The sequence below is a fragment of the Vanessa tameamea genome, chromosome 5 (genome assembly GCF_037043105.1).
Source record: "Vanessa tameamea isolate UH-Manoa-2023 chromosome 5, ilVanTame1 primary haplotype, whole genome shotgun sequence".
NCBI lineage: Eukaryota > Metazoa > Arthropoda > Insecta > Lepidoptera > Nymphalidae > Vanessa > Vanessa tameamea.
The window spans coordinates 12,547,467-12,572,816 of record NC_087313.1 but is presented as its reverse complement, the minus strand read 5'-3'; the positions used below and the strand labels follow the sequence as shown (position 1 = coordinate 12,572,816).

Here is a 25,350-nt window from a genome sequence, read left to right as displayed (position 1 = left end):
AGTGAAAAACTAGGTCATAAATTAATATTGCGTACGTTAAAAATTATTGGAATCGAAAGGAAAATATATAGATATGATTTTAGCCTTGAAAATTAAACCTCGATAAAAATAAATTGTCTCATTTTGTGAAGGTGGATGGGGCAAGATGTTAGGGGGATGAAAACGTTATCCCCGGTTAGAATATTTCAAAATGGCAATAGGTAAGGCCTTCAAGACGTGCATCTCTCTCTTTCGCACGATACGGGTCGTGGTAAGAATGAAACAGATAGCATTTTTGAAAATACCTACTCATACCGCTTATTTAAGAAATTGGCCAATTTTGTTAAAAGTATTCGGTTTATAATTACGTTATAATTTTACAATCTTACGTAACATTTGTAACAGGGCCGGATCTACCACATGGCTTTTTGGGCTTCAGCCCAGGGCCCCGTGGATCAAGGGGCCCCCAACTATTACAAGTCAAAGTCAAAAATAGACGATAATGCGAAAGAATTACCTAATTTTATTAAATTTAACAGATCGTGTGATTTGCAGCAATACAAATCCTACAATTAATCAAACCCATTCAATTCATTTAATTTACATCTATATTCAGGTGTCTTAGGTGGGCCCATACGTAGTATCAGCCCAGGGCCCCCTGAACTCACGGTGCGGCCCTGGTTTGTAACGTAAATTTCGAAAGGTATATTAAACAAATAATAACCATCACGTACATTTTTCAAGTATAATCTAACGAGCTATTTTAAAAAGTAATTTCCAAAGATTATTTAAAAGTACAGCTGCTATCGGCGTTTGAGTGTAGATTCAACGGAAACGATGCGTCAAGAGACACAGTTAGGTACTTTACGAATGAAACATACATTGAACGAAATTATAAAATAATTCTATTTAAAACAATATATTGTAATTTAATCTTGATTTTTATTAATATGCAAATTTAAGACTTTAATACGAAATATGTTGTAAATGTATAAAGTACATTCCAATGGCATGAACAGTTAAAATGATAAACCTTATTTACATTTTTCGAGCAATTTTTTTATAGCTCTATATTATAAGAACTATATAATGCACTGCAAATAGTTTTCGATCAACATGTATTTATTTATAATACAAAATTATTTCAATTAATTTCTTCTTTTCTATTTAGTTTTACATCTACAGTTCCGACAATAATTTAACTGACACTTCGACGCCAGTTTTTCATAAATCCATAATGAGATCTCAATCAACGATATTTTGCAAATTCAAGGTGAAAGTTGTTTATTTATGTATGAAATACTATTATTAACAATAACATAGTTACTTTCAAATGTAATAATTATACGACTAGAGAAACTTACCAACTTTAAATAGAAATGATCCAGCCGGCAGATTAAGTATTTCGGTATGTTTGCAGAGCATTAGGAAGACTGGTTTCTCGAAGTGTCCAAATACTCGAATGCTGTGTAGCATATAGAGCGCGTCGGGCGGTACTCGATCGTCACTTGTCAAATCTTCTTCTAGATATTCCGCTGGAGGTTCCAACACCTAATATGGACATAAAGAGTTTAACTTTAGGTCCCAATTCAATAAAATAACCAATAATTATAAAGTAAATATTATTAAACAAATTATTATAATCTAATTCATCATTGGTAGTGGGTCTGGGTGAATACCACTCACAAAATATTGATTCTACCGCCAATCAACACGTTATGCTGATGTGTTATGGTTTGAAAGATTAGTACAATTACACATACGAATGGCATAACATCTCAGATATCACGGCTGGGGGGGGGGGATCTTTGTAGCGATTAGTTCTTGTACATCGTCCTTGTCTGTATTTTGAGTTTCTTTGATGCATATGATAAATAATATATAGACCAGTTATAGTAACAGTTCCAGCATTGATAGTCGAAGTTAACTCACTATCAGCTATTTCACATAACCTTTCATTCATTCGTTTGTCGTTCTTTATCGGTCAATACAATAAATAATTATATGATGTCGCTCGATCTGTTCAGCATAAAATTATTTAATATTGCTGGATCGTGTGTACGTTATATAGTATTTGATAATAACAAATTATAATATTTTTTTCTTATGTATTTTAGAGATTGAAACTGTTGGAGTCATTAACCTTCGTATTGTTTTTTCATTGAATAATAAATAAATAAATATTGGACAACATCACATACATTACTCTGATCCCAATTTAAGTAGCTAAAGCACTTGTGTATGTGTGTGTTAAATCTGAAGTAACGACGGTACCACATACACCCAGACCCAAGATAACATAGAAAACTAATGAACTCGGGACCACGGAGCGGCGTACCCATGAAAACCGGTGTACACACTACTCGACCACGGAGGTCGTCAAAGTTCATATAAGTCGTCGTTGAAGTTCTTACAAATTCAAACGATATCAATTAATTAATCGTAATATTCGATAATCAACACGCAGATATTATAATGACAACGATCATCGACCAAATTCTAAAGATAAACGTATCGTATATATTTTATCTAAGTAGGTTACAATTGCCTAAATATAATTGGCCGTCTAACTCTATTATATATATATTAAAGTTAGACGGACTGGTAAAAGGGCCACCTTATGGAAAATGGTCATCCCTGCCCATAGTCATGGGTTTATTTCTTAAAACGCCAATGCACCAAGTTACCAACCGTGTCACTTGTTGGTAACTTGTGCCTTTGGTTACATTAGCTCACTCACCCTTTAAATCGGAACACGACAATACTAAATATTTATTTTTGTCGGTAGAATATCTGATGAGTATTCTACCCAGACCTTGCGCAAAGCCTTACCACCAAATATTACATTTAAACCATTTAAAATGTCGTATTGTAAAATCGTTCAAGTACCTTGAGTTGTTCAGGGGCCGACTCCTTCTTGAGCTGTAACAGTTTCCTCGCGAACCTCATGACGGCGCGTCGTTTCCGACCTTGTCCAGAGTTCGATATAGATTTGACTTTTCTCAACATTCGCCGCCCGTAGAAGAGCATTTTGTCGCGTTTTCGAAATCGTTTCGCCGGCTCTCCGGTCGCTGCTGTTCCCGCACATCCTAGTAACTCTAATTTTAGACAAATAAAATTGACATTAACCAAATGTTAAAACTTCTCCTCGAACGGGATAAGGAGGTTTATGCTCAGCAGTGGGATATTAACAAGTTGGTACTATAACCGACTGTTCCTTTCGTAATGGAACACGTGTTCTCTCTTGAAATAAACTGGCATAATATCCACTTCTTAGAAACTCTTTGGTAACCTAAGTATACCTTCTCCTCAACGGGAGAGGAGGCCTTAGCCCAGCAGTGGGAAATTTACAGGTTGATTATGTTTATTTTATTATAACCTAAGTATAAATTTCATAACAATTTATGAAGAATATATTCGGTCTTTAATTGGGAATTTAAATAACACCGGCAGTTACTGTTTTTTCCTCAACGTGATGTTATTTCAAGAATTAAAAATGTATATTTCTAATTTAGATTTAAATGTAATTAGGTTTTGATAACAAATGTTCTCGCTTAGATTGAACACGTCGTAATTATACAAAGTAAAGTTTTTATCAATTACGTTGTACTTTAAATTAGCATTTTCATTGAATATTTACGAAACCAAAGAAGCAATAATCGAAGAACTTCGTCTATAATTATATATGTACATGTACAGTTACATTTAACTCTGCCGCTCTGAAGCGAGGTTTTCTAAGAGGCCGACCAGTGACTAAATTAAAAATAGCCTCTCGCACGACAATTTACAATAATGTTCCATTAGTGTTTATCTTCGATAAAATAATATAAACTCAACACTAACCCACGACATATATCGATAAAATAAAAACAATAAATTACAAAACAATAACAGCACGTAACACTTCCGTCACCGACTATCTAATGTATTATGCGTCTGGTACGCAAATAAGTATCAAACAATAAACTTATACGTATACTAGACGACAACGTTCGTTTAAACCAGTGATTCCCAAAGTGGTCCAGGTGGACCCTCAGGGGTCCACGGGATACATGCTGGGGGTTTACGTAGGCGTGAATAAAAAATGGGGTCCATAAGATGTTAACGAAAATGTATCTGCTTTTGATAGTAAAGAGCAAAAGTGTAAGCATAGTTTTTCTAAGGGCCTACCTACATTGTTTTAAGTGCCTAACTAAGCAGATAATATTTTAATAAGGCAAGCGACTGTTACTTGTCCAAACTTGCGTATTCGATATTACGTACAATTTCGTGTACAGACTTGCAAAACGCTATCCGCCCGACAATGCTTAATGCTTGTTCAGACATGAACTTGATCACCACTATAAATACTTGATGCCTGCCTACCTTTTTTTTCTTCATCAGTTTAAGAGAATCACTAACAAATTCATTGATTTTAATTGCTGAAATACTCGTAGGGTTACTAAGGGTAGAATTAAAAGCACCAATATTAAACAAATTCAAATTTAGTTCATATTTTAGTGTTTCTCTCAAACTGTGGTTACAGACACATGCCAATAGGTGGTCCACGAGAAAAAAAAAGTTTGGGAACTACTGGTTTAAATAAACTGTTTAAATATTGGTTAAAGCTAGAACTTAGTGCGCTGCAGCGCTAAATCTTTATTGCGTCATCTAATCAAACTATTAAAACGTACAGGGCTAAATCGCTTATGTTTACTAATATTATAAATGTGAAAATAACTCATTCTGTCTCCCTGTAATTCTGTTGACCTTTCACAGCCAAACTACTTAACAGAATTTGGTGAAATTTAGTATGAAGGTACTTTTTTTCTGTCTAACACCTGGCGACTAAACCCTTAAACGCTATAAAGACGACTAGCTCGAACTCCAGCGAAGATCTGCTGATGTTCAGTAATAATATAAAACGCCAAAATGTATTAAAGTACAATGTTAAAAAAAAAACACGGGCAACTGTGACCCTGTGATGTTGTTAAACTAAATAAAATAAAAAAAACCGTAAAACGAAAACTAGTAGAGAATAGTTTTCTTGCGACCAAAACGTCGTAGGCGCCGGGAATTTCATGACGCTTATGTTTCCTTCAACGCAGTATAACAAAATGTAATCCCTATACATTTTACACCATAGAAATGACAGCTATACCTCCAATGTATCAAACAGATAAACAGACGTGACACAATGTTCCACTATACGAATAAGTATTCATGAATGAGCTTTGGTCGTTTTACTTATAATATTTACAATTGAGTCAATTGCTGCCTACTTCAGAGCGGTAAACTTACGTGATGCGAACTACACCCGACCCCAATAATCTTAGAATAACTTACTGACAATATTTTAATAGTATATCATGTTACCCAATTACGTACTATTAGTGTCATACATAATTCACAATCACTTAAAATATTTTTTTTCAATTTTGTTATATTTTTATAGTATTATTGTTGAATTAAACTCTTAATAAAGAAAAACACATATTGTATATTTGAATTTAAATCAATACGTACCTTTTGAACGACATCGTTTGTAATAATAGAAGAATACCACGAGAAGTGACACTATCACACAACCACAAAATGACCACAGCAACTGAAAAAAAAAAAACAATAATTTAAAAATAAATAAATACCAGGTCAATATTTTTTACACTTATTAGATAAAATAGACTATGATTATTACATTCCATTATAACTACGACAGTGTTTTTTTTTTTAAATTATATAATTATTATTTAAAAATACAAATATTTCGTCTTTTTTATACTGTTTAGTGTAAACAATATTGCAATAAGAACAATGTATTCCAATTTGAAGTTGGTTTGGCACTCGAGTGTGAGTATAGGTTCTTTTGACTGGCCGACGTCAGTGCGGTATAGTCTGCCTATGAGGCTTCTTCAGTACCCGAGTATATCCTCGCCGGTTCCACTTTACGATTTATTATTATTTCGTAGCCCAAAAAAATAATAAAAAGCTTATGTTTTGCTTGCGAGCTTGATTTGCTCTGCTTTAAAAAATAAATGTAGACACATCTATGGACAATTCCGCATCGAATCTCCTTTCCACGAGACTGACGTACAAATAAAGAAAACATTCCATATAAAAATACCTATAACTATGAGTCTTGACTGTCTGTTACCTTGACAAATTATATCCTTATATATTAAATAAAATACTAAAAAGCTCAGTTAAAACAAATATTATATTTAAATTCCATTAATAAATGAGCTATGAGTAATACCACATTCCAAAATCATATTCAATCTTACTGTAGGTATAATTACAACAATTAAAAAATAAAAAATAAATTATTAAATGTAAATACGCCTGTCTTAACAATTTATAAAAATCATGAGTTTCTTCACTTTTCAATGTCTGAAGATCGTATCGCCCTGGCAAGTTGAATTTGTTTTAACTTGATAACAATCAATGAAACTCTTTGACCTTGTTATATTAAAATGTTAAAATAATTATCTTTACAGGTGATTCAGTATAGTAAAATATATTTTTTTATGATATCGGTAGGCGGACGAGCAAATGGGCCACCTGATGATAAGTAGTCACCACCGCTCATAGACAATGGCGTTGTAAGAACTATTAACCATTCCTTACATCACCAATGCGCCAACAACCTTGGGAACTAAGATGTTACGTCCCTTGTGCCTGTAGATACACTTGCTCACTCACCCTTGAAACCGGAACACAACAATACTGAATATTAGAATATCTGATGAGTGGGTGGTATCTACCCAAACGGGCTTGCACAAAGCCCTACCACCAATTAAAATTATACTTTAATAAATATAATATTTTAATTCAATAACAAACCACCTCCATTACTTAAAGCACGATCTATGAATGCAAAAATATAGATACTAACAGTTCCGAACAAAAAAATACTTGGAGTAAAGTTTTTGTGCAAGCCAGTTTGGGTAGGTACCTCATCATGTATTCTACCGCCAAATAGCAATGCTTAGTACTGTTGTGTTCTGATTTGGAAGGCGAATGAGTGAGTGTAACTACAGACTTATAGGAAACAACATCTTAAGGTTGGTTGCATTGATGATTTGAGGAATAATTAATATAATTACAGTACCGATGTTTTAGACAGTGGAAACCATTTACCGTCAGGTGGCTAATTTACCAGTCCTCATAACTAAATGACATTAAAAATCCAAGTAGTTGATGATACTTTACCATATCTGTTTAACAGTTCTATTTTCAAAAATATTTTTTTAAAATTCAGCATTTTCCATATAAAAAAAGGCCAAAGACAGTTAGATTTTTTTTTTCAATTCCTATAGAGCGAAAAAAAAAAATTAACATATGTATGTATGAAAAATGTCCTTTTATTTTTAAGCAATAATGACAATTATAACATAGTTACTTTATCGATTTTCAAAATGCGCCACCAAAAGATTGAATATAAAAAATAAGATTATCTATAATTTGTACGATCATCGATATCAACGCAGAGTAAAAAAAAGAAGATTAGTTGCAATAAAATTATATAAAACCAATAAAAATAATATGTTGCGTATTAAAATGTAATAAAAGTTATACAAGTATATCTTTACAGAGATATTGATTGATATCATAAATTTTACATTTACGACGGTCGCTTAGTGATTATCATGAATATACGAGCTGACCAGGGGACTTTCACATATAGAGATATTTGGCATAGTTATGGCAATATCCTAGAATCCTTTTCACTTTTTACTATTTTAGATTTATACATTGAGGGAGGATTTTATGAGTTCAATCTTTTCTTGTAATTTACCTTCAAAAATATTTGATGATTTAAATTGTATAATTATGTAGGTATTTGAATAGCAATATAATTTTATACAACTTCATAAGCTTTACTTTAACATAATTAAAAATTTTATATTTATTTGAAAACAAAACTATAATAACCAAAAAGAAGAATATCTATCAGATTTAAAAAAATTTGAAAAATCGTACAATTTCTTTTCTATTTTTTCGCCGTTACGGTATGTCACGGTAACCACTCATCGCATAGTGTACACTGTACAACCAAACATCAATACTTACTATTAGTATTATTGTACCAGTTTGACGGGTCAGTGAGCCAGTGAAATAACATCTCAGGTTCAAGGTTGGTGGCGCATTGGTACTGCAAGGAATGCTTAATATAACATACAGTGTTAATCTGTATGGGTTGTTGACTACTTGCCACTAGCTGACCCATCTGCCAATCTACCTGGGCTTCTTAAATCGTGGACATTTTTGAACAAATAATAATTACGTCAATTTTAGTTAGATCATGCAATTGTAAAAAAATACAAAATAAAAAAAGAAAAAATTGAATAACCTCCTTGTTTAAGGTCGTCAAAATTATCTTACGAAATCCACCTCAAAATATCGCTTATCGCTCAGCTAAACCGTTCTCAATTCATTGCTAATTGATATAATATTTTAATTTCGTATTATAACCTTTGACCGTTTCATAGCTGATATATCTTACTAACTTATCGTCCTAGAGTGACAACTTATACCTATCGGTATACTAATGTTTTATGCGAGTCCTAATATAATCTTTATTCTGTTCACCACAAATATCATAATAGAACAACAAAGTTTATACTGAACTATGGAACGCCAACGGGCCGGAGGACGCTTTCGCAATAAAACTGCTATTCGTTTATTCGGAAATTGCGAAAAGCGCATTTTACGTTACCTGTTGTTTTCAATGCTCTAAAGCAAGATCATTACGACATCGTTTTAAATGTTAGAGTACTAAAGAAATATCGCAATAATCTTAATTGAAGATATAGATTTTGTATTGTAAACATTTTTGAAAAAATATGCATCGTGTCGTACATATTTTAATAAATATTAGGTCGATAAAAAAGCAAAGAATATAAATTAAAAAAAATATATATTTGAACTAATATTATAAAAGCGTATCAGTTTTCACGACTAAACATTACGTACATTAACAGCCTGTAAATTTCCCACTGCTGGGCCAAGGCCTCCTCTCCCTTCGTCCTCGATGGTATGAGCATATTCCACCACGCTGCTCCAATGCGGGTTAGTGGATCAGGACTAAACGACTGAACCGAATTTGATTAAATTTGGTATTAAGGACCATTTTTCTATTAGTATATTGTAGCCTCGAAGCTACGACCTTCGGTTAAGATACACTGGGTTATTCGACAAATTTAAAGGATATTCTTCCATTATACCTGTTCGAGCTTTTAGCTCTGGGTTTAAAGAAATTAGCCATAGTACATGACGTTTATAAACATCAAGGAATCTTTTCATTCCAGCACATAAGACGCGGGCATAATATAATCAAAAACAAATAAACAGTTAATGATTGAAAAAAAAAGAAAACTGCAAAAGATTTACAGGAAATATAAGCTCACTTTGTAGACAAGTATGTATGTTGTATGTTAAGAGCCAAGTATAAAGTAAATTAAAAAATATATATTTATGATATTCCATAAAAAATACCATAGCTATGTTATTGGTTTTTTTCTCCAGCTCCAGAAAATTGCATGCCTCTCCTTCAAGCCATGGGATATTAAAAGTTAAATTGACAAGACAAATGACAAAAGAAAATATAATACTTCAAAGAATTTCTCCTTAGAGACTCATAAGACTTCTTAAATGTATGGAAATTTATTATTTAGCACCTAGGCCCAAAAGGATAACTGTTAAAGAATCACAATTCAGTGTTCAAAAATATTTTTCCAGTCTTTAAATATCTTTAAGCTTTTTGAATATAATGTGATGTAAGCTTTTTGAATGTAATTGAAAATATTTATTGTAATTTAAAATTTGAACTATCTAAGAAGTAGGTATGGTTAATACATATGTTAAAAAAAATTGCTACAGATAAAGATTTTCTTTATTTTATATTTAAATTAAATAAAGGATTTCAATCAAGAATATATTTTTTGATAGTTGTCTTATAACTATCTGCGACATTTACTATTACAACTTAGCATTTAGAAAATCTTAAATTTCATTTTTATATTGTTATAATGACAAGGTATCGTCAGAACAGAACTGCCTCAATTTTTTATCTATCCAATCAATGTATCTCATATTTTTGTTAGCAACAACTGTTGCTTTGTTAAAATTTAACTAAATTTTGATAGTCTATAAATATCTATGTAGGAAATAAATTATTGTACATCATTTATTGTAAAGCAACACAATTGAATAAAGAAATATATAATATATTTATAAAATGGTTTTATTTTAGGAAATATATAGAAAAAAATATATAATAGCTTGACCAATTTACGATTTTTATTATTTTCTAACACTATCAACTTTATGGACATTATCGAGTTCCTATTGAATTAAAGTTTAGAATTTGAATATTACATATTATATGCATGATATCTTAGAAAATTCAGAGCACAAATCATTTTTTTCAATAACTTTAACAATGTGACAAAGGTATGACAAATTTATATTTTTAACACAAAAAATAAACCTTATTGAGGTTGTAAAAAGAACTGTCGTTTATTTTTTATTCATCAATTACTATAGAGCTATTTTTTTCTACTTCCTGGTTAGGCCCAAGGATATTTATTTCAATTCTATGCCAAACTATTATTCAACAGTAAAAAACACTTTATTTATAAAATTAACACACGTATACTTAATTTATACGCTTGTTTTTATTCAAAATAATACCTAGATTATATCTAAACACAAGACTAATAAAATCAATAACTCACTTGATTATCTTGAAAACTGTTCGTCCACTCGGAGGTCCATGTTTTAACAGCAAACATGTCCGTTTTATCATGGATGTTATTCAGGAGGCCGACCACATCCATTTTTGTTTTGATTCAATTTTCATTAAAATATATTCGAGAACATATCGCCATGTCCAAGCACATTCGGCTATCAATCTCTAATCAGCTGTTTTGTACAATGACAATACGAACTACAAAGGCTGTGGACAAATAGCAATAACCAAATTACACTTGAGTATAGTTACACTCTCGCATATCAAAATATAAACATTTAGCGACATAGACAAAGATATTAAGTTCATCGAGTCTTTAACTGTAGGTTAAATGATGTGTATTATATATTTTTGTATTTAACGTGTATATCTTTAGAATAAACATATCTGCCTTTTTGATATTGACATTAGGTTCTTTCTTCAAAAGATATTCAACCGTTGTTTTTATTTGTAATTTTATTTCGTAATCAATGTATATTTACAGATACTCTTGCGCTATGTTATTTCCTGCCCTTCTTTGAGATCAGCTATCATTGATGGCAAGAAAAAATCAACGTTTAATTTCGTATGATTTACCTTATTATTACCGAACCGTATTTATTAGTACCGTACCGTGTGACAAATAATTTTAGGTGAAATAATACATATTATAATTTACAAATGAAGAAGCAAATACATAAAAAAATCTGTACAAAAGTTTCTTCTTACTTTATTACTAGTAATTATTCTTCATAATCATAGTGCTTACTTTTTAACCATACAAAGCGAGAATGTATAAAATTCATTATGAATGAAATGTCTTCCAACTCATTCTCGATTACGTAACTCATTCTTTGACAAAAGTCAATACTTGTTATTTTTTTAAATATGCTGACTTCAGTTCAGTTCGTGCTTCATTCCTTCACTCCTGTTCATTCATTTCTTTCACATAGACGTATTTGCAGAGTGAAATTGTTTATAATTTGAGAGTATTGAATACTAATACAATTAGTATTCCTTTTCTTTCTATACATTAATTTAAACACAAGGTAATACATGCTATTTTTTTTATTCAAAAATATATATTTTGCTCAATTTGAAGCTAAAGAAACAATATGGCTGCCCATATTTAATGTAAATTATTTTCTTTGCAGATGTCTCGTTATCGAGAATGGGATCTCTCTTGCAAAGTTTATGTGGGTAACCTTGGTACAAATGCATCTAAATATGAAATAGAGAAAGTGTTTTCTAAATATGGAAGTATAAGAAACGTGTGGGTCGCACGAAATCCTCCGGGCTTTGCTTTCGTTGAATTTGAAGACCCACGTGACGCCGAAGACTCTGTTCGTGGTCTAGATGGAACGTAAGTATCAATATTAACTTAGATTTAAAAAAATATATATGCGAAATTATCGATTAATAGCAAAAAGTTCGATAAGACGCCATATTGATGTCGCCATTTTGGTTTGAATCCACAATTCTGCACTTAACCTCATTTACAATGGCTTCCAATGTTTGATGAAATTCATTTAAACTAGGTAATCATCATAATTGTATAAACTGCCACAATTGTAAAAAACTCAAATACTCATCCCTTGAAATACACAAATATAGTTGAGCTACTTTTAATTAAATACAAATTTATCTATTAAATTCTATTAATATAAAAATGTGTTAAAGAATATTTTTGCACGCTCCTTAGATCCGTTCCACCTTCAATGTGAAACGCTTGAGTCATAAGTGTGCTATATCATGATACCTCCAAGCTAAGACTGAAATGAGATTCATCTTCATCGAATTTCTCTTGTCTTGGAATGGGGAACATTTTTTTTTATAACTTAAACATCTCAACAAAAGTTAAGTTAGGCATTTTGGGCATTGATAGGTAATTTTAACTATTAAATAAAATCTTGTTCAGTTTGTTTAATTATCTTTTTCAATTACTTGATCAATAAATTACATTTGTACTGGGCAGACGTTGCTGCGGAACGAGAATTCGTGTTGAAATGTCCAATGGCAGAACAAGAAGAGACAGACGATACTCCAGGTAAGTTGACATATGTTTTATGCAAGATAGATTAATATTGCCTAGAGCCATGACATCAATGCATTTAAAAATATAAAATTTTAATAATACAGACATGTTATAATCTGATTTCAACTGTTGTTACAAATCTTTTTTATTACATCAATGTACTGGTGTCTGGTGGATATTAAAGTATTTATTACCCTAATCCATAGCAGAATTCAGTATTTGAGGCTCGCTTTAAATATTAAAAATTTTGGTAGATTTAGAATAATTCAAAAAGGAGTAACTAAATGTGGTGGGTGTTGGAACGTTTGCAGGTCCATTTTATCAACCAACCACCAACACACCAACGACCTCACCACATCTCTTCACCACAACTACGGCTTCTTTACCAATAAGACATCCGCGACCGTCGCTCGCAACTACATCCCGCTCAACTTCTGCGATCGGCTCTCCAAACTACTACGCGCAGCTGAAGCCTTCACCAACTGCGTCCCCTCTATCCTCTTAACGGCCATTACCTAAATCCCGAAATTCCTAAACACCTGGACCTAAAATATAACTAATGAGAGCCACATAGTAGGAACCTACAATATCCTGTGTATCATTGCAAACTCCTGATGCTTCACGTCTGCACACTTACGTCGTCACCGAGGCACCGAACTAGACACCGACTTACGGCGATCAACTTGTCCCCGTGTCCGCAATTCGTTCTTGAAACTCCCGGTTAAAGTCATCATTCGAAGATCACGTTGAAACTTGCTCCGCCTCGGTATTCGAACCCCCTTCGGCCTCACAGCAGACCTCACAACGCTCGACGACCTACAGGCTCACCAAGTCTCGGTACTTTTTGAATCCTATACTTAGCACTGCCTTACCTTTTACCTGTATCTAGAATTAGAAAAAATAATAACGGCGATTTACGAGCGAAATTAAACAACAAATCAAGAAAGAAATACACTAAATCAATTTTTTCTTGATATTTTATGTAGAGTATCTTAAGATATTTGAATATTTAGTGCTAACTTTCCCCAATACTTTTCATAATTACTACACGAAATTGACAGACAATGTAGCAAATCTTTATTTATCTAATCCATATAAAATAAATAATTTTCATATAAAATAAAGTGGTTCAAATTCTGTACTAAACAGTATCACATAAAACAAAGTGGCACATAAACTGAAAGTAATCTCTAGATGCGTGTAATTTTTTTTTTAATGGGATGACCTCTCCAGATCCCGCAGTCGTAGCCCACGTCGGCGCTCATACTCGCGTGGCCGATCCGGCTCCCCACGGCGGTCGCCATCAGTACGGCGTCGCTCCCCCTCCGTGCGACGCTCACGGTCGCGCGACCGACGCAGCCGATCAGATAGCAAGAGCAGGTATATAAGTCCAGAGAAAAGCCCCTTCCGTCGCACCACATCACGTTCCCGGTCTCGAGAACAACGCAGCAGATCAGACAGTAGGAACAGGTAATTTAAGTTTGATGTTTACAAATTTAATAAAGAGTCAGCCAGCATTATCGACATTGGGACCACATGTCCTGTCCGCACAACTTATTATCAATAACAGGTATTAACTGTTGTGACTTAGTATATTTTGATTTTTTTTTTTTTTTAATTTCACTTTGTTTTTGTAGTTTTGTGCACCATATTTCATTAAGAACAAAATTGTTTACATTGTAACAAGCAGATCTTTATAGATGAATTTGTTTTTCAGATACTAAACATGAAGTTATGAACATTGGTGATAACTGTGGACAATTTTGAGGAACTGTATATTATAGTGATGAAAGTGTATTGAGTTTGTGCGTGTATTGAGAGATAGTGTAACTACAGCTTTAGTCTTCATTTATTTGTAAAATCTTAATTTTTGTATAGCCATAAATTCAATAAATTTAAGGAATCAGTCAGCACTCACTATTCTCTTGATGATAGGTTAAATACTATTAAGTAAATAAAGAAAGTAAATGCGAGATTTTCTATAATTGTTTTATTTTTTTCATAAAATTCTTATTACAAATAACGTCAACATTCAAAATATATTTTAAAATTTATTTAGCAGCCAGACCTATATAACTGTAATATTCTTTAATTAAATAACTTCATATATATTATATAAAAGTAATGCTTATTAAATAGTTTTCTGTTTTGTTTTGTATCTACTATCATTAATATTGACTGGCTTTTGTTTTCTCTCAGTAAAAAAATCAAAATAAAAATATGTTCCTGTGATAACAAGTACTGTCCCTATAATATGAAGAATTGTCAGATTGTTCTCAAAAAATACAGATGAAATTAACAGAGAGACAAACTTCCTTAACGTTAATATAAATGTCACAGTCAAAGATGTTTCCTTAGTAGCTAATTCATGGACGGATTGTGTGCAATAGAATTGTGTTAAAATATTCATTGCAAGTATTGACCAACACATAGATGTCAAAGTAAAAACTGTATTGTAGAGTTGTATAGAAATTCCTAAGAATAAAGGCAGTGGTAATGAATGAGAAAAGAAGAGCATCTGAAACAAAAATTGTTTCTATAATTAATAACCTCAGACCAAAGTATATGATAAAGGGAGTCCTTTGAAATTTTAGCTTAGCCAGTAATATTAAAAGTTAATATCAAAGTAATATCATTCTGGCTAGTGTGGTATTACTACTACATATATTTTTACTCATAACTGTCTATTACCTCTACATTCAGACTGCTGAACCAATATAGATGAAATTTGTAATGGAGATAGTTTGTTAGTCTTGGGGGAAGGGCATAGGCTACTTTTTTAATTCACCCCTCGAGAGTACAATCTTATAACTTTTTCGACATATTGTAGAGGGTAATGATTATTATTGAGTTACTAATCATTAATTTTAAGAGTTAACTGGAAACACAAAAACCTTATTGAATCATATGGTGTTACTTTTTTGACAAAATATTGTTTTTGTGGATAAAAGAAAATTTAACCATAACAAAAATATACTTTCATGATTGTGAATTACTTTATTTCTAAATTTGATGATTTACCTCTAATTATATATGAGGGTTTATTTTTATTTTGATTATTTTCAAATAAACGTGAGTTTTATACAAATATGACTAAAAAAATTAGGCATGTAAATTGTTTTCAATATTTCTGTTTTGCTGAAATTCTTCAATCAAATTAATATATTTCATTCGAGTAGGCTCTTAGAAGCACTTTAAATTGCCATTTTACCAGATAACATTTTAATTTACCATCGGTTCCGACAGTTATAGCTTAATATTTTAGGCTTGATCTGTGTGTTCCATGTGCCCCATCTATCTTATTGATAACATAATCTAATTAATATTTTAATTCTAATTTCATCAATTTAAAAATTAGATTAAAGTATTATAATTATCATTCTGATGATAAGATATTTCAATCCATCTATCCAATTGTATATTTGATACTCTGATATATCTTTTAATTTTTTTTTGCATGGTTTAAGTAGATGGACAATCAAATGGGCCACTAGATGGTAAGTGGTTACCACCGCCCATAGATAATGGCACTGCAAGAAATATTAAGCATTTCTTACCTCCCCTATACCCCACCAACCTTGAGATCTAAGATGTTAAATCCCTTGTGCCTGTAGGTACACTGACTTACTCACCCTTCAAACAGGAACACAACAATACTGAGGAGTACTGTTTGTTAGTAGAATATCAGACAGGATCATAATATCCTGTTTGGATGAAAAAAAAGTATAAGTATCTTGTCAACATACCTCTTCGGGATGCTTTCCATATTTATTATATAATATCTCTTGTTGCAAACCGACAAAAGCACCAACTATTAACATAGATAATAGAATAGATACTCCTAAGCACCAGTGCAAAAACTTTCCTGTTCTATCGTCAACTACTGTGGCACCCCCATATGTTGCAAGTGAAACTCCAATACTGATTATCACTGAACCGATCATGGCATTCGTTCTTGGTCTTTTTCTTTTTACATACCAAGACACTAACATACTGGCTACTGATGATGCAGATCTAAAATAAAAATATTGAGAATAAAAACAAAAAGATGTTAATAATTTTATTGCAGTATTAATTGTCAGTTGCATCCCATCTACTTTGGTAAGTGATTGTGTTATAAAATAAATTAAAATCAGAGTTTCTGTGGCCCATTTTATTAACTCACCTGAGTAATTGGAAGTTTTTTCTTAAGTAAAATAAGGATTAATAATCTCTGCAAAACTTATTTATAATAGATAATTTATTTAGTAATAATTGGTTACCTTATAATCATATGAAGGGTTGAAGGCACTTGTAAAGCGTACACATAATTATTAGCTACACTAGTAATAAAAAAAATTGATGTTAATAAAAAATATTGCCTTAAAGGAATTTTCGGTTTAAACTGAAACAAGTTAATAAGAGATGAGTTACTTAAAAATATATATATATTTTTTAAATAAATACATTAAAATAAATTCTTACCACTGTAGATTTTAATGATATAAAACCTTGTAAAGTTATGAAGACGAATTGGAGAAACGTCACTAAATTAGCACTCTGTGGTGTTCTCGCCATCAATACTTCCATTAAAAAAGCATTTAAACAACAACCTCCGAAAACTTTAGCGATAATTTTGATGTTAGTCATTTTAATTTTTTACTACTTCTACGAACTAAAAACCTATTTCAATCGATTGTTTTGGACGGAAGGATACAAATAAACCTTAAATTAGTAAAACAGTTAAAAAGTAAATTCAATTCGATTCATTTTTTGTCTTAATGGCTTTTAATTGTGCCAACCAGGCACATTATTTCGCCAATGACACGTAGGAAAAAGAAGACACGAAGGTGATTAAACGGTGCAGTCGAGATAATAAAATCAATTAAATTTGGAAAACAAACATATTAGTGGAACTTTATTAGTATATCACAGTAGAAAAGTATAAACAAACCTGTTGTTTAACTCAACTGTCAACGTCATCATACTGTCAATTTGCATAAATAAATGAAGTGACATTTCACTTACGTCACATTGCCGAAATAATCTTTGCACTACTGACAAACTTAAAATCATACAATAATTTAGAGAGTAAGTACTGAATATTTTATTTTTATAAACTATATCTGACGCTAACAGTTAATTTCAATTTAAAAAAAAAACATTTTTATTGATTTTATGCAATCAAAGTTAAAATACATAATATGTAAAAAAATATATATAAAATGGATTTATATTGATTGTATATAATTATTTTGATTGGTTTTCAAACCCAGTTTAAAAAATAATCAACGTAGACTTTTGAGTCATAATACGTAATTTTATTTTAAATAGACATATATATTTAAATTATTAATAATTTGTGTGTCCAAAATATATTGATATAATAATTAAAAATAAACTAAATAGATTATTAAAAATAATATACCTATACATTGCAAGAGTTGTACAATTAATAGGTAAATAATATAATAAAATAATTAATATTGAATTCAATCCTGTTAGTCATGATTATACGTAGCCTGTATGGTTGGTAGTGTGGTATTAAACTATATCATACTGTAACTTCACTATTAGAATTTAATATTTTTTTTCAATTACGTATTAAACTTAGATGAATATCAGTTGATTTGTATTTCACTGGCCAAATTCAGGAATAGAATAATATCGATTTTTACTAAATACGAATCTCTCATAATTCAGTAGGGTTTATTTAATACTTTATTTTATTCAATACAAGGTAATCCATCCTAAAAATCAATCTTAAAAAATAAAATTAAAAAAAAGCTACCAAGTTCGAGTCGGACTCGCCCATGAAGGGTTCCATAGCAGCAAGTAACAAGGTTTATGTTTATGAAATTCAATTTTTTATTTTTATATTTAAGCTGATTGAATGGAAGGTAAATTGCGGTTTTCGATTTATGACGTATTAAAAAAACTACTTACTAGATCTCGTACAAACCAATTTTGGGTGGAAGTTTGCTTGGTTATATACATCATATTTTTTTTTTAGTTTTATCATTCTCTTACTTTAAAAGTTACAGTGGGGAGGGAAACACATTTTACTACTTTGGAAGTGTCTCTAGCGCAAACTATTCAGTTTAGAAAAAAATATATATTAGAAACCTCTATACTATTTTTGGAAACCTATCCATAGATACCTTACACGTATGGGTTTGATGTCAAAATCTTTTGAGTTTCAGTTCTAAGTATTCCCCATACTTTTTTCTTCAAACCCACAAAATTCATTGCTTTTTTTTTCTATTTTTGTGTGAAAATTTTAATGAGGTTCACAGAATACATCTACTTACGAAGTTTCAACAGTATAGTTCTTATAGTTTCGGAAAAAAGTGGCTGTGACATACGGACGGACAGACAGACAGACAGACATGACGAATCTATAAGGGTTTAGTTTTTTGCCATTTGGCTAAAATTAGTCCGTGATAATGTTTGAAATTGGAAATATTAATATAATATTGTGAAATTATATATATACATACTATATTACATAATATCGACTTGTGTATGAAATTTGTGTCAATTATTTAGAATTTTTGGCAGAAAAGATAATTATATATTTTTTTATTATTTGTAATATGATGAATAAATGTATTCTTTGTACACAATATAATAATATTAGTTCGTAATTATATTGATCTATAATTTAAATTAAACATATTTGTAAACAACATAGCAATTCATAATGGAAGACTGTAGTTTAGTCACGTATTACACAGACGGAATGTTTATGAACGTTTAATTTATAAATACGAATAATAAGCTTCTAAACTAAACTTTTTACAAATTATTGGACTTGTGTGCACCAAGCATAAAAAAAGAGTTATCCTACTCTAAACTCTGAAACCTTTTATCTGTATGCTTTGCTCAGGTTGTTTTGAACTGTAGCTAATAAAAAATAAATTGGTAAAAGTTATGTATTGGTAGGTTTTATGTTGTTGAAACTGGTGGTTTATACAAACGGATCCTCCGTTTATAATAATTAAATACCAAGAGATATATGTCTATAATGCAGAGTAAATTACGTTTATTAAATAATTAATAAAGAATCTCAATATAGTTTTAAGTTAGTAACATTTCCTTTGGGTGAGCTCATTTGCCAACAAAGCGCTTTCCTACGCTACATTGAATTAACATCCGTCGGTGGTTCGCTCAATCGCTGTCTCGCCGTCAGCTTTGCCGCGTTGACGCGAATAGACGTGTTCCGATTTGGCGCCAAAATGATTCCATACGATTTGAAACATCGTAACGTTTTAGTAAAGTTTTCGAAATATAACTGTTAATATTTTAATGTGTACAAAATTCTAACAGTTTTAATTAAGTGAATAGAGTGTGAAAACTTAGTGTTGTGTTGAATTTATTTACTGTTACTCGTTTTTACACAATCGACTGCACGATGCAAACCGTTCTGAATTTGAATATTTCTATGTTGAGAGTGAACTGTTTGGTATTTTTAGAAATATGTTGACGGGTTTTCTTGTATTTTTACTTTATTTGATACACACATTCCATATTGGTAAGTTCAATTGTTTTAATGTTTCCTACTAAATATATTAATCTACCTTCAGTACTACTATTTTATGATCTTTGTCTTGGTTAACTATTTAACTAAGATCTTAACATATTATATACAAAACCATTTTTTTATTAATTTTATATATAACATTTAAATATAACGAGCAAATAAAAATTAACACTATTTTTTAGTACAGTTTTTTTATTATTATAGGAAGTTTTCAACAATCTCTTAAAACGTAGGTATGAAGTTTTTATTTTTATAAAACTAATATTGACCTCGGACGATTTAAAAGTTAGTTTGTTTGTAAAATTAGCACTAGCAAATAGCGACAAAATCGTAGCAGTGTTAATAAAATATTTCACGTCATTTTATGTTAGGAAGGTATTATATAGTTTTTGTTAAAAAAATATTTGAATTTATTTAGGCATAATGTTATAATACCGTTCACACTGAGTAACACAGAGTAACAAACAATTAACTAAATTTTATAAAAAATAAGTAACATTTTATTGTTGTTATGAATAACAGAATTGCAATGAAAAATGTCATTATCAGCATAATTATGGTGTCAAGTTTACAGCAAATATGTAATAAAGCTAAGTAGAAAAGAGAAGTAAAAACTTAATATTAGTATTAAAATATAGATAGGTACTTTTAAAAAATTCTTTCTTCATTTGAAATTTATTAACATTTAAAAAATATTGACATTCGTTTTTTTTTTAGTTTTCAATTCCATTTCCATTATATTAGCGACTAGTGTTTGATCAATTGATTACCGATTCGTGATGGTGCACGATACCTGATAATATTTACACGACAAATAAAAACCGTAGTGTAAACTACCATTATTGCTAGCCATATTTACGTCACATAAATAATCGTCATATCTTAATATATTCTAACCCAATAATTACATATTATTTTAGAAGGATTTTGCAAATAAAATCCATAAAATCAATAACAAAAATGTTAATAACAACAAGTTTTTTAAAGGTATATTTGATATAACTAATTACTACTGTTTTAGGTACTACTTTATTTGTATTTACTGCGGTATCTTCTATTGTAATTATTAGAACCATCGAAGCCGAATTTGTGTCAAGTTCCTATTTGAAATACGCGTCATTTTTAATTCTAAGTACATTTGGTAAAAAATATCGAACAGGATAGGTGTCTCCTCTTCGACATCTCTTCGCTTTAGTGTTACTAATTTCAAGTTCAAGATACATTAAGAACCTATAAATGCACCATTGCTGGGCTAAACCCTCCTCATCCTTTTGAGGAAAAGGTTTGGTGCTGATTCCATAATCCAGTACGAATTAGTGGATACACTTGTGGTAGAATTTCATTGAAGTAAGGCACTTGTAACCTGAATGTGATTTTGTCTCCTCACGATTTTTTCCCTCACCGCTAAACACGAGATGAATTATAAACACAAACAAAGCACATGGAAATTCAGTGCATTCATCATCATCGGGCCATCTCTGCGCTAAGATACATACTTGTTGTAAATAGGATTTTTTGTCACTTTTAATCTGTATTGCAAAGGATGTTTAAAGCATGTATTTAATGGTATATTTTGATTATATTAAAATAATAATGAGTATTAATTATGACCACTCCTTTCGTATGATGAAAGTTATATTGATGTGGTACCGTAACCTACACCACCAACCCTGCTAGCCTGACTGTTCAGTATTCAATTAATGAGATGCAAGGTTATGTATCGTCTTGTGTCTGAACTATATACGTGTGATTAAATTTTAACGTGAACTAGTCGCGCAGCCCTAGTTATTTAATATAGATTGTCATATAAATTTTAGAATCTACATTCTTAACTGCTGATTAATTCTCAAGACAAGAGGTATTTTTTGACCATCGCTGAGACATTTACTGGCTATTTCGTAACCGTTTTAAATAAATAAGGTATTTTTAATGTAAATTTTTATTTTTTTATCATGTTTACTCGTTTCAAATTGCAATTATTCATAAAGGTCATTTAGTATATAACAATCTATACAAGTGTGAATTTTTTGCTCAAGCAACAACGCGTACCATTCGTGTTTCATAATAGTTTGCTCAGCCAATAAAAACCCACGTAATGGACGCTCGTTTAATTTTTATTAACAGACAAAGTTGTTTACCGAGCTGCCGCTATAAGCCATATTTTTAACAATTCCTTCATGTATTTAATTTATCAATTATTTCTATCCGTTTAACCTTAGCTGAATGAGACAGGCTTAAAAGTAGGTCAATTAATAAAAAAGTATTTGTAAAGTTTCTTTTCTGATACACTACGTTTGAATTTGCAATTTATTCCTGAACTACATATATTCAAAGTTTCGAGTATTTTATGTCATCAGGAAGTAATATAAAAATAACAAAATTCCACCTACACAGACATTGTTTAAAGCGATTAAAAAAAATGTGGCAATGACAAAAATTATAGCTATTTTTAAGGTACTGTTGATTTGAAATTTCATGACCCGATGATTTAAACGAAGTTGTGAAGGTACTGCTTTGTTAGCAAAACTGAACAGAATTAGTTGGCAGAAGGCATACACAAAACAATCTTAAATATTACCTATAAAACGTTTATACCACTTTTAAAATAAAAAACTCATTTCGGCTTATCGGGTATATATGCTATAACATATTTTCATCCAAAATAGACGCGAGCAAACATTTTCTAGCTCGGTGCCAAATTTAAATCGTTGATTATATCTATTGATATGATCAGTCGTTACACGGACGGATAAACTAATACTATACACTATATAGTTTACTTGAAGGTACACTACAAATACACTAAAAATAAAAACGGTATATTAAATGCGTTTGAATTTTTTCTTTCAATAAAAGGAAATTGTATGGTTCAAGTAGTAACCTAAGTAGTTTGAAGATATTCGGTTTTTCTGTTACATTTATATATTCTACCGCCATACAGCAGTATTCAGTGTTGTTGTGTTTCGGTTTGGCCAGTGTAACTGCAGGGACAAGGGACATAATATCTTAGTTCCTAAGGTTGGTGGCACATTGGCGATTTAAGGAATGGTTAATATTTATATATTAAATCTATGGGCGGTGGTGACCATTTACCATCAATTGGCCCATTTGCTCATCCGCCTACCTATACAATAAATCAAAAAACATTTTAAAGCGAATGAAAAAATAAACTGCACGTGTAAACTAATTTAATTGTAGAAGAAGGTACACTTTTTTCAGCAAGAAGAGTTGAGTTGCTCATAGAATGATAACGAAAAGTATAATTTCAGACATCATAAATAAATTAACTCAAAGATTACTTTTAAAAATAGGTGAATTGGAAGTACTTGATACATTTACGACTGAAATATTTGCAAAGTAAATATGAATTTCGCAATCGCTTCAAGCAATTAGACGATTGGAAGGAAAACACAAAGGAACTCAAGCCCGGTTCCTCAGATGTCAGTTAATTTAACGCTTTTACGATTTCAAGAGAGTTATTTTAATACTGCTTTGTTCCCAAGATATCAGCCTAAGAACGTCAATTATTATCAGCCATCATAAGTCAACGTTTATTTAGGGGTCAATTAGCAAAAATTAAATGGCAATGTTTTAAAAAGCGAATCTTGAAAGTGACATCTATTTTCAGCATAATTTATCTTAAACTCCACACCCCAAGCCTCAAAATGAAGGTGTCATCCCAACAGTGGAATAATTAATAGCTGTTACTTTATTTAAGTTATTTATTTAGATATCCATAAATAGATTGAAAAATTTTACAAGCTTAGTCTTCTCAATAGGTTTTAAAGCCTACATGGTTTTGAGTACATTATTCATAACTATATATAACATAACACAATAATATTCTGAAGCTCGTTGAATTAATTTTCTCTCACCATAAATTTTGAATAACAGTTAAATTATAGTACTACGTCTTAATTAGATTGTTTTCATCACGTCAATTTGGATCTAAGCTCTTTCTTGATTAACGTCTAACAGCTGATTTATCGCGAGCATGAGGCGTCTCGCATTTATAAAATCTATCCAAATAACATATAGGCCATTTTGCTAAGTTCCTTAATTATTATTTTTTAAATGTCCTTGATCGTGAGCGGTCAACTTTGCTCATATACTCTGGCACTGAGTAATTTAAGCCACATACATCCTCAATGCGATACCCTAACCTAAGATTACATTGGGTCACTAACCTCTAAAACCGGAACACAAAAGAACAAAATATATAAGTTTATACAAGTTTGCGCAAAGCCTAACCACCGGTAATTCCTAATAAATATCCCTTGCCAACACGCATCTCGAAATGATTTTAGGCATTCATGTGGCCACACAGACAATCTGTCTGTACAAAAATGACTTGAAACTTATTCAACTTTCTCTTGCCAACAGTCGTTTGGGCATCGGTCGGTGTTGGTTATATTTGTGTAACCATTTCATTGCACGTATTATTAATATAACTACAAAATGTTTGTTTACAAGAAACTGATATGATATAAATAGCTATGCCACTGCAATGCCTCATTACTTGGGCAATTGCTATCGATTTATTATACAGTATGCTGGCATAGTTTCTAATTCCCCGCATATTTAGTTATTGAGTTCATCAACATTTTTATCTTAATAGCTTTTATCTTAACATAGATACTTTCTAAATTGGACTAGCAATATCATTTACGTTTAAATAGATAATTTAATTTTTCTCTCCTGTAAACATATTTGTGATTTTATTTGAAAATCATAGGATTAAAGTTTTACGTGTTTGTTTAAAGCAAGCTTTCTAAAATAAAAATAATGAAGATACAACCTTGGGTTTTTTCATTTCCTTTCCGAGCTAAAGCTGCTATTTTTACAGCTTTCGAGGCACCGGACTTGTTTTTCTGCCTCTCCATATTCGCAATCTGTTTTCATTGTTTGTTATTTTCATCTTTGGGCTCATTAGTAAACCGCATTCTAAAGTAATTGACTTATATGACCTTCCAATTCGTTTTTGTTAATTAGTAATTCGTTTTTATTAATTAGTAAAAAGTAGCAAAAACGCTAGCAGCATTATTATGACACCATTCAATTGTAATTCTTTGGGTGAAAATTTTATTGACTCTTAGGGTTTCC

At 31.0% G+C, this 25,350-nt stretch overlaps 4 protein-coding genes and 1 non-coding gene across 17 annotated transcripts in view; 3 read left to right on the top strand and 2 right to left on the bottom strand.

Moving 5' to 3' along the window:
* LOC113404509 (neuropathy target esterase sws) overlaps positions 1 to 10,947 on the bottom strand; it is a 33,547-nt gene extending 22,600 nt beyond the window's left edge. For 6 of the 10 annotated variants that reach the window (XM_064220947.1, XM_064220949.1, XM_064220951.1 and 3 more), the window contains exons 1-4: positions 10,698 to 10,946; positions 5,485 to 5,566; positions 2,869 to 3,077; positions 1,344 to 1,530 (exon numbers count right to left, since the gene is read on the bottom strand). In XM_064220947.1, the coding sequence (XP_064077017.1) occupies positions 1,344 to 1,530; positions 2,869 to 3,077; positions 5,485 to 5,566; positions 10,698 to 10,799 (580 nt within the window). In that variant the 5' untranslated portion in view covers positions 10,800 to 10,946. Of the gene's footprint in view, positions 1 to 1,343; positions 1,531 to 2,868; positions 3,078 to 5,484; positions 5,567 to 10,697 lie in introns of all 10 variants that reach the window. The other 4 variants (XM_026645433.2, XM_064220950.1, XM_064220953.1 and 1 more) reach the window with 2 other exon arrangements.
* A 639-nt stretch (positions 10,948 to 11,586) lies between these two features.
* On the top strand, positions 11,587 to 14,703 carry Rbp1 (RNA-binding protein 1). 4 transcript variants are annotated; one of them, XR_003369408.2, is made up of 6 exons: positions 11,587 to 11,739; positions 11,845 to 12,053; positions 12,666 to 12,737; positions 13,037 to 13,562; positions 13,959 to 14,105; positions 14,443 to 14,703. XR_003369408.2 is itself a non-coding variant. In XM_026645440.2 (5 exons), the coding sequence occupies exons 2-5, from the start codon at positions 11,845 to 11,847 to the stop codon at positions 14,447 to 14,449; spliced, it is 435 nt and encodes a 144-aa protein (XP_026501225.1). In that variant the 5' UTR covers positions 11,587 to 11,739; the 3' UTR covers positions 14,450 to 14,703. The 4 variants fall into 4 exon arrangements, 2 of the variants coding, with proteins under 2 accessions (XP_026501225.1, XP_026501223.1); XR_003369407.2 differs by lacking the exon at positions 14,443 to 14,703 and having other exon boundaries at positions 13,959 to 14,194; XM_026645440.2 differs by lacking the exon at positions 13,037 to 13,562.
* LOC113404526 (small nucleolar RNA SNORA53) lies at positions 12,379 to 12,515 on the top strand. Its single transcript, XR_003369413.1, has one exon. It is a non-coding gene; the product is annotated as a small nucleolar RNA SNORA53 (small nucleolar RNA).
* LOC113404512 (UDP-xylose and UDP-N-acetylglucosamine transporter-like) lies at positions 14,275 to 17,639 on the bottom strand. Its single transcript, XM_026645437.2, has 4 exons — positions 17,190 to 17,639; positions 16,988 to 17,109; positions 16,472 to 16,739; positions 14,275 to 15,243 (listed from the first exon to the last, which is right to left on the bottom strand). The coding sequence occupies exons 1-4, from the start codon at positions 17,352 to 17,354 to the stop codon at positions 14,857 to 14,859; spliced, it is 942 nt and encodes a 313-aa protein (XP_026501222.1). The 5' UTR covers positions 17,355 to 17,639; the 3' UTR covers positions 14,275 to 14,856.
* Positions 17,640 to 19,849: 2,210 nt separating this feature from the next.
* The window catches only part of LOC113404441 (uncharacterized), a 47,207-nt gene continuing 41,706 nt past the window's right edge, over positions 19,850 to 25,350 (top strand). The window contains exon 1 of the mRNA XM_026645324.2: positions 19,850 to 20,238. Within this exon, the coding sequence (XP_026501109.1) occupies positions 20,184 to 20,238 (55 nt within the window). The 5' untranslated portion in view covers positions 19,850 to 20,183. The remainder of the gene's footprint in view (positions 20,239 to 25,350) is intronic.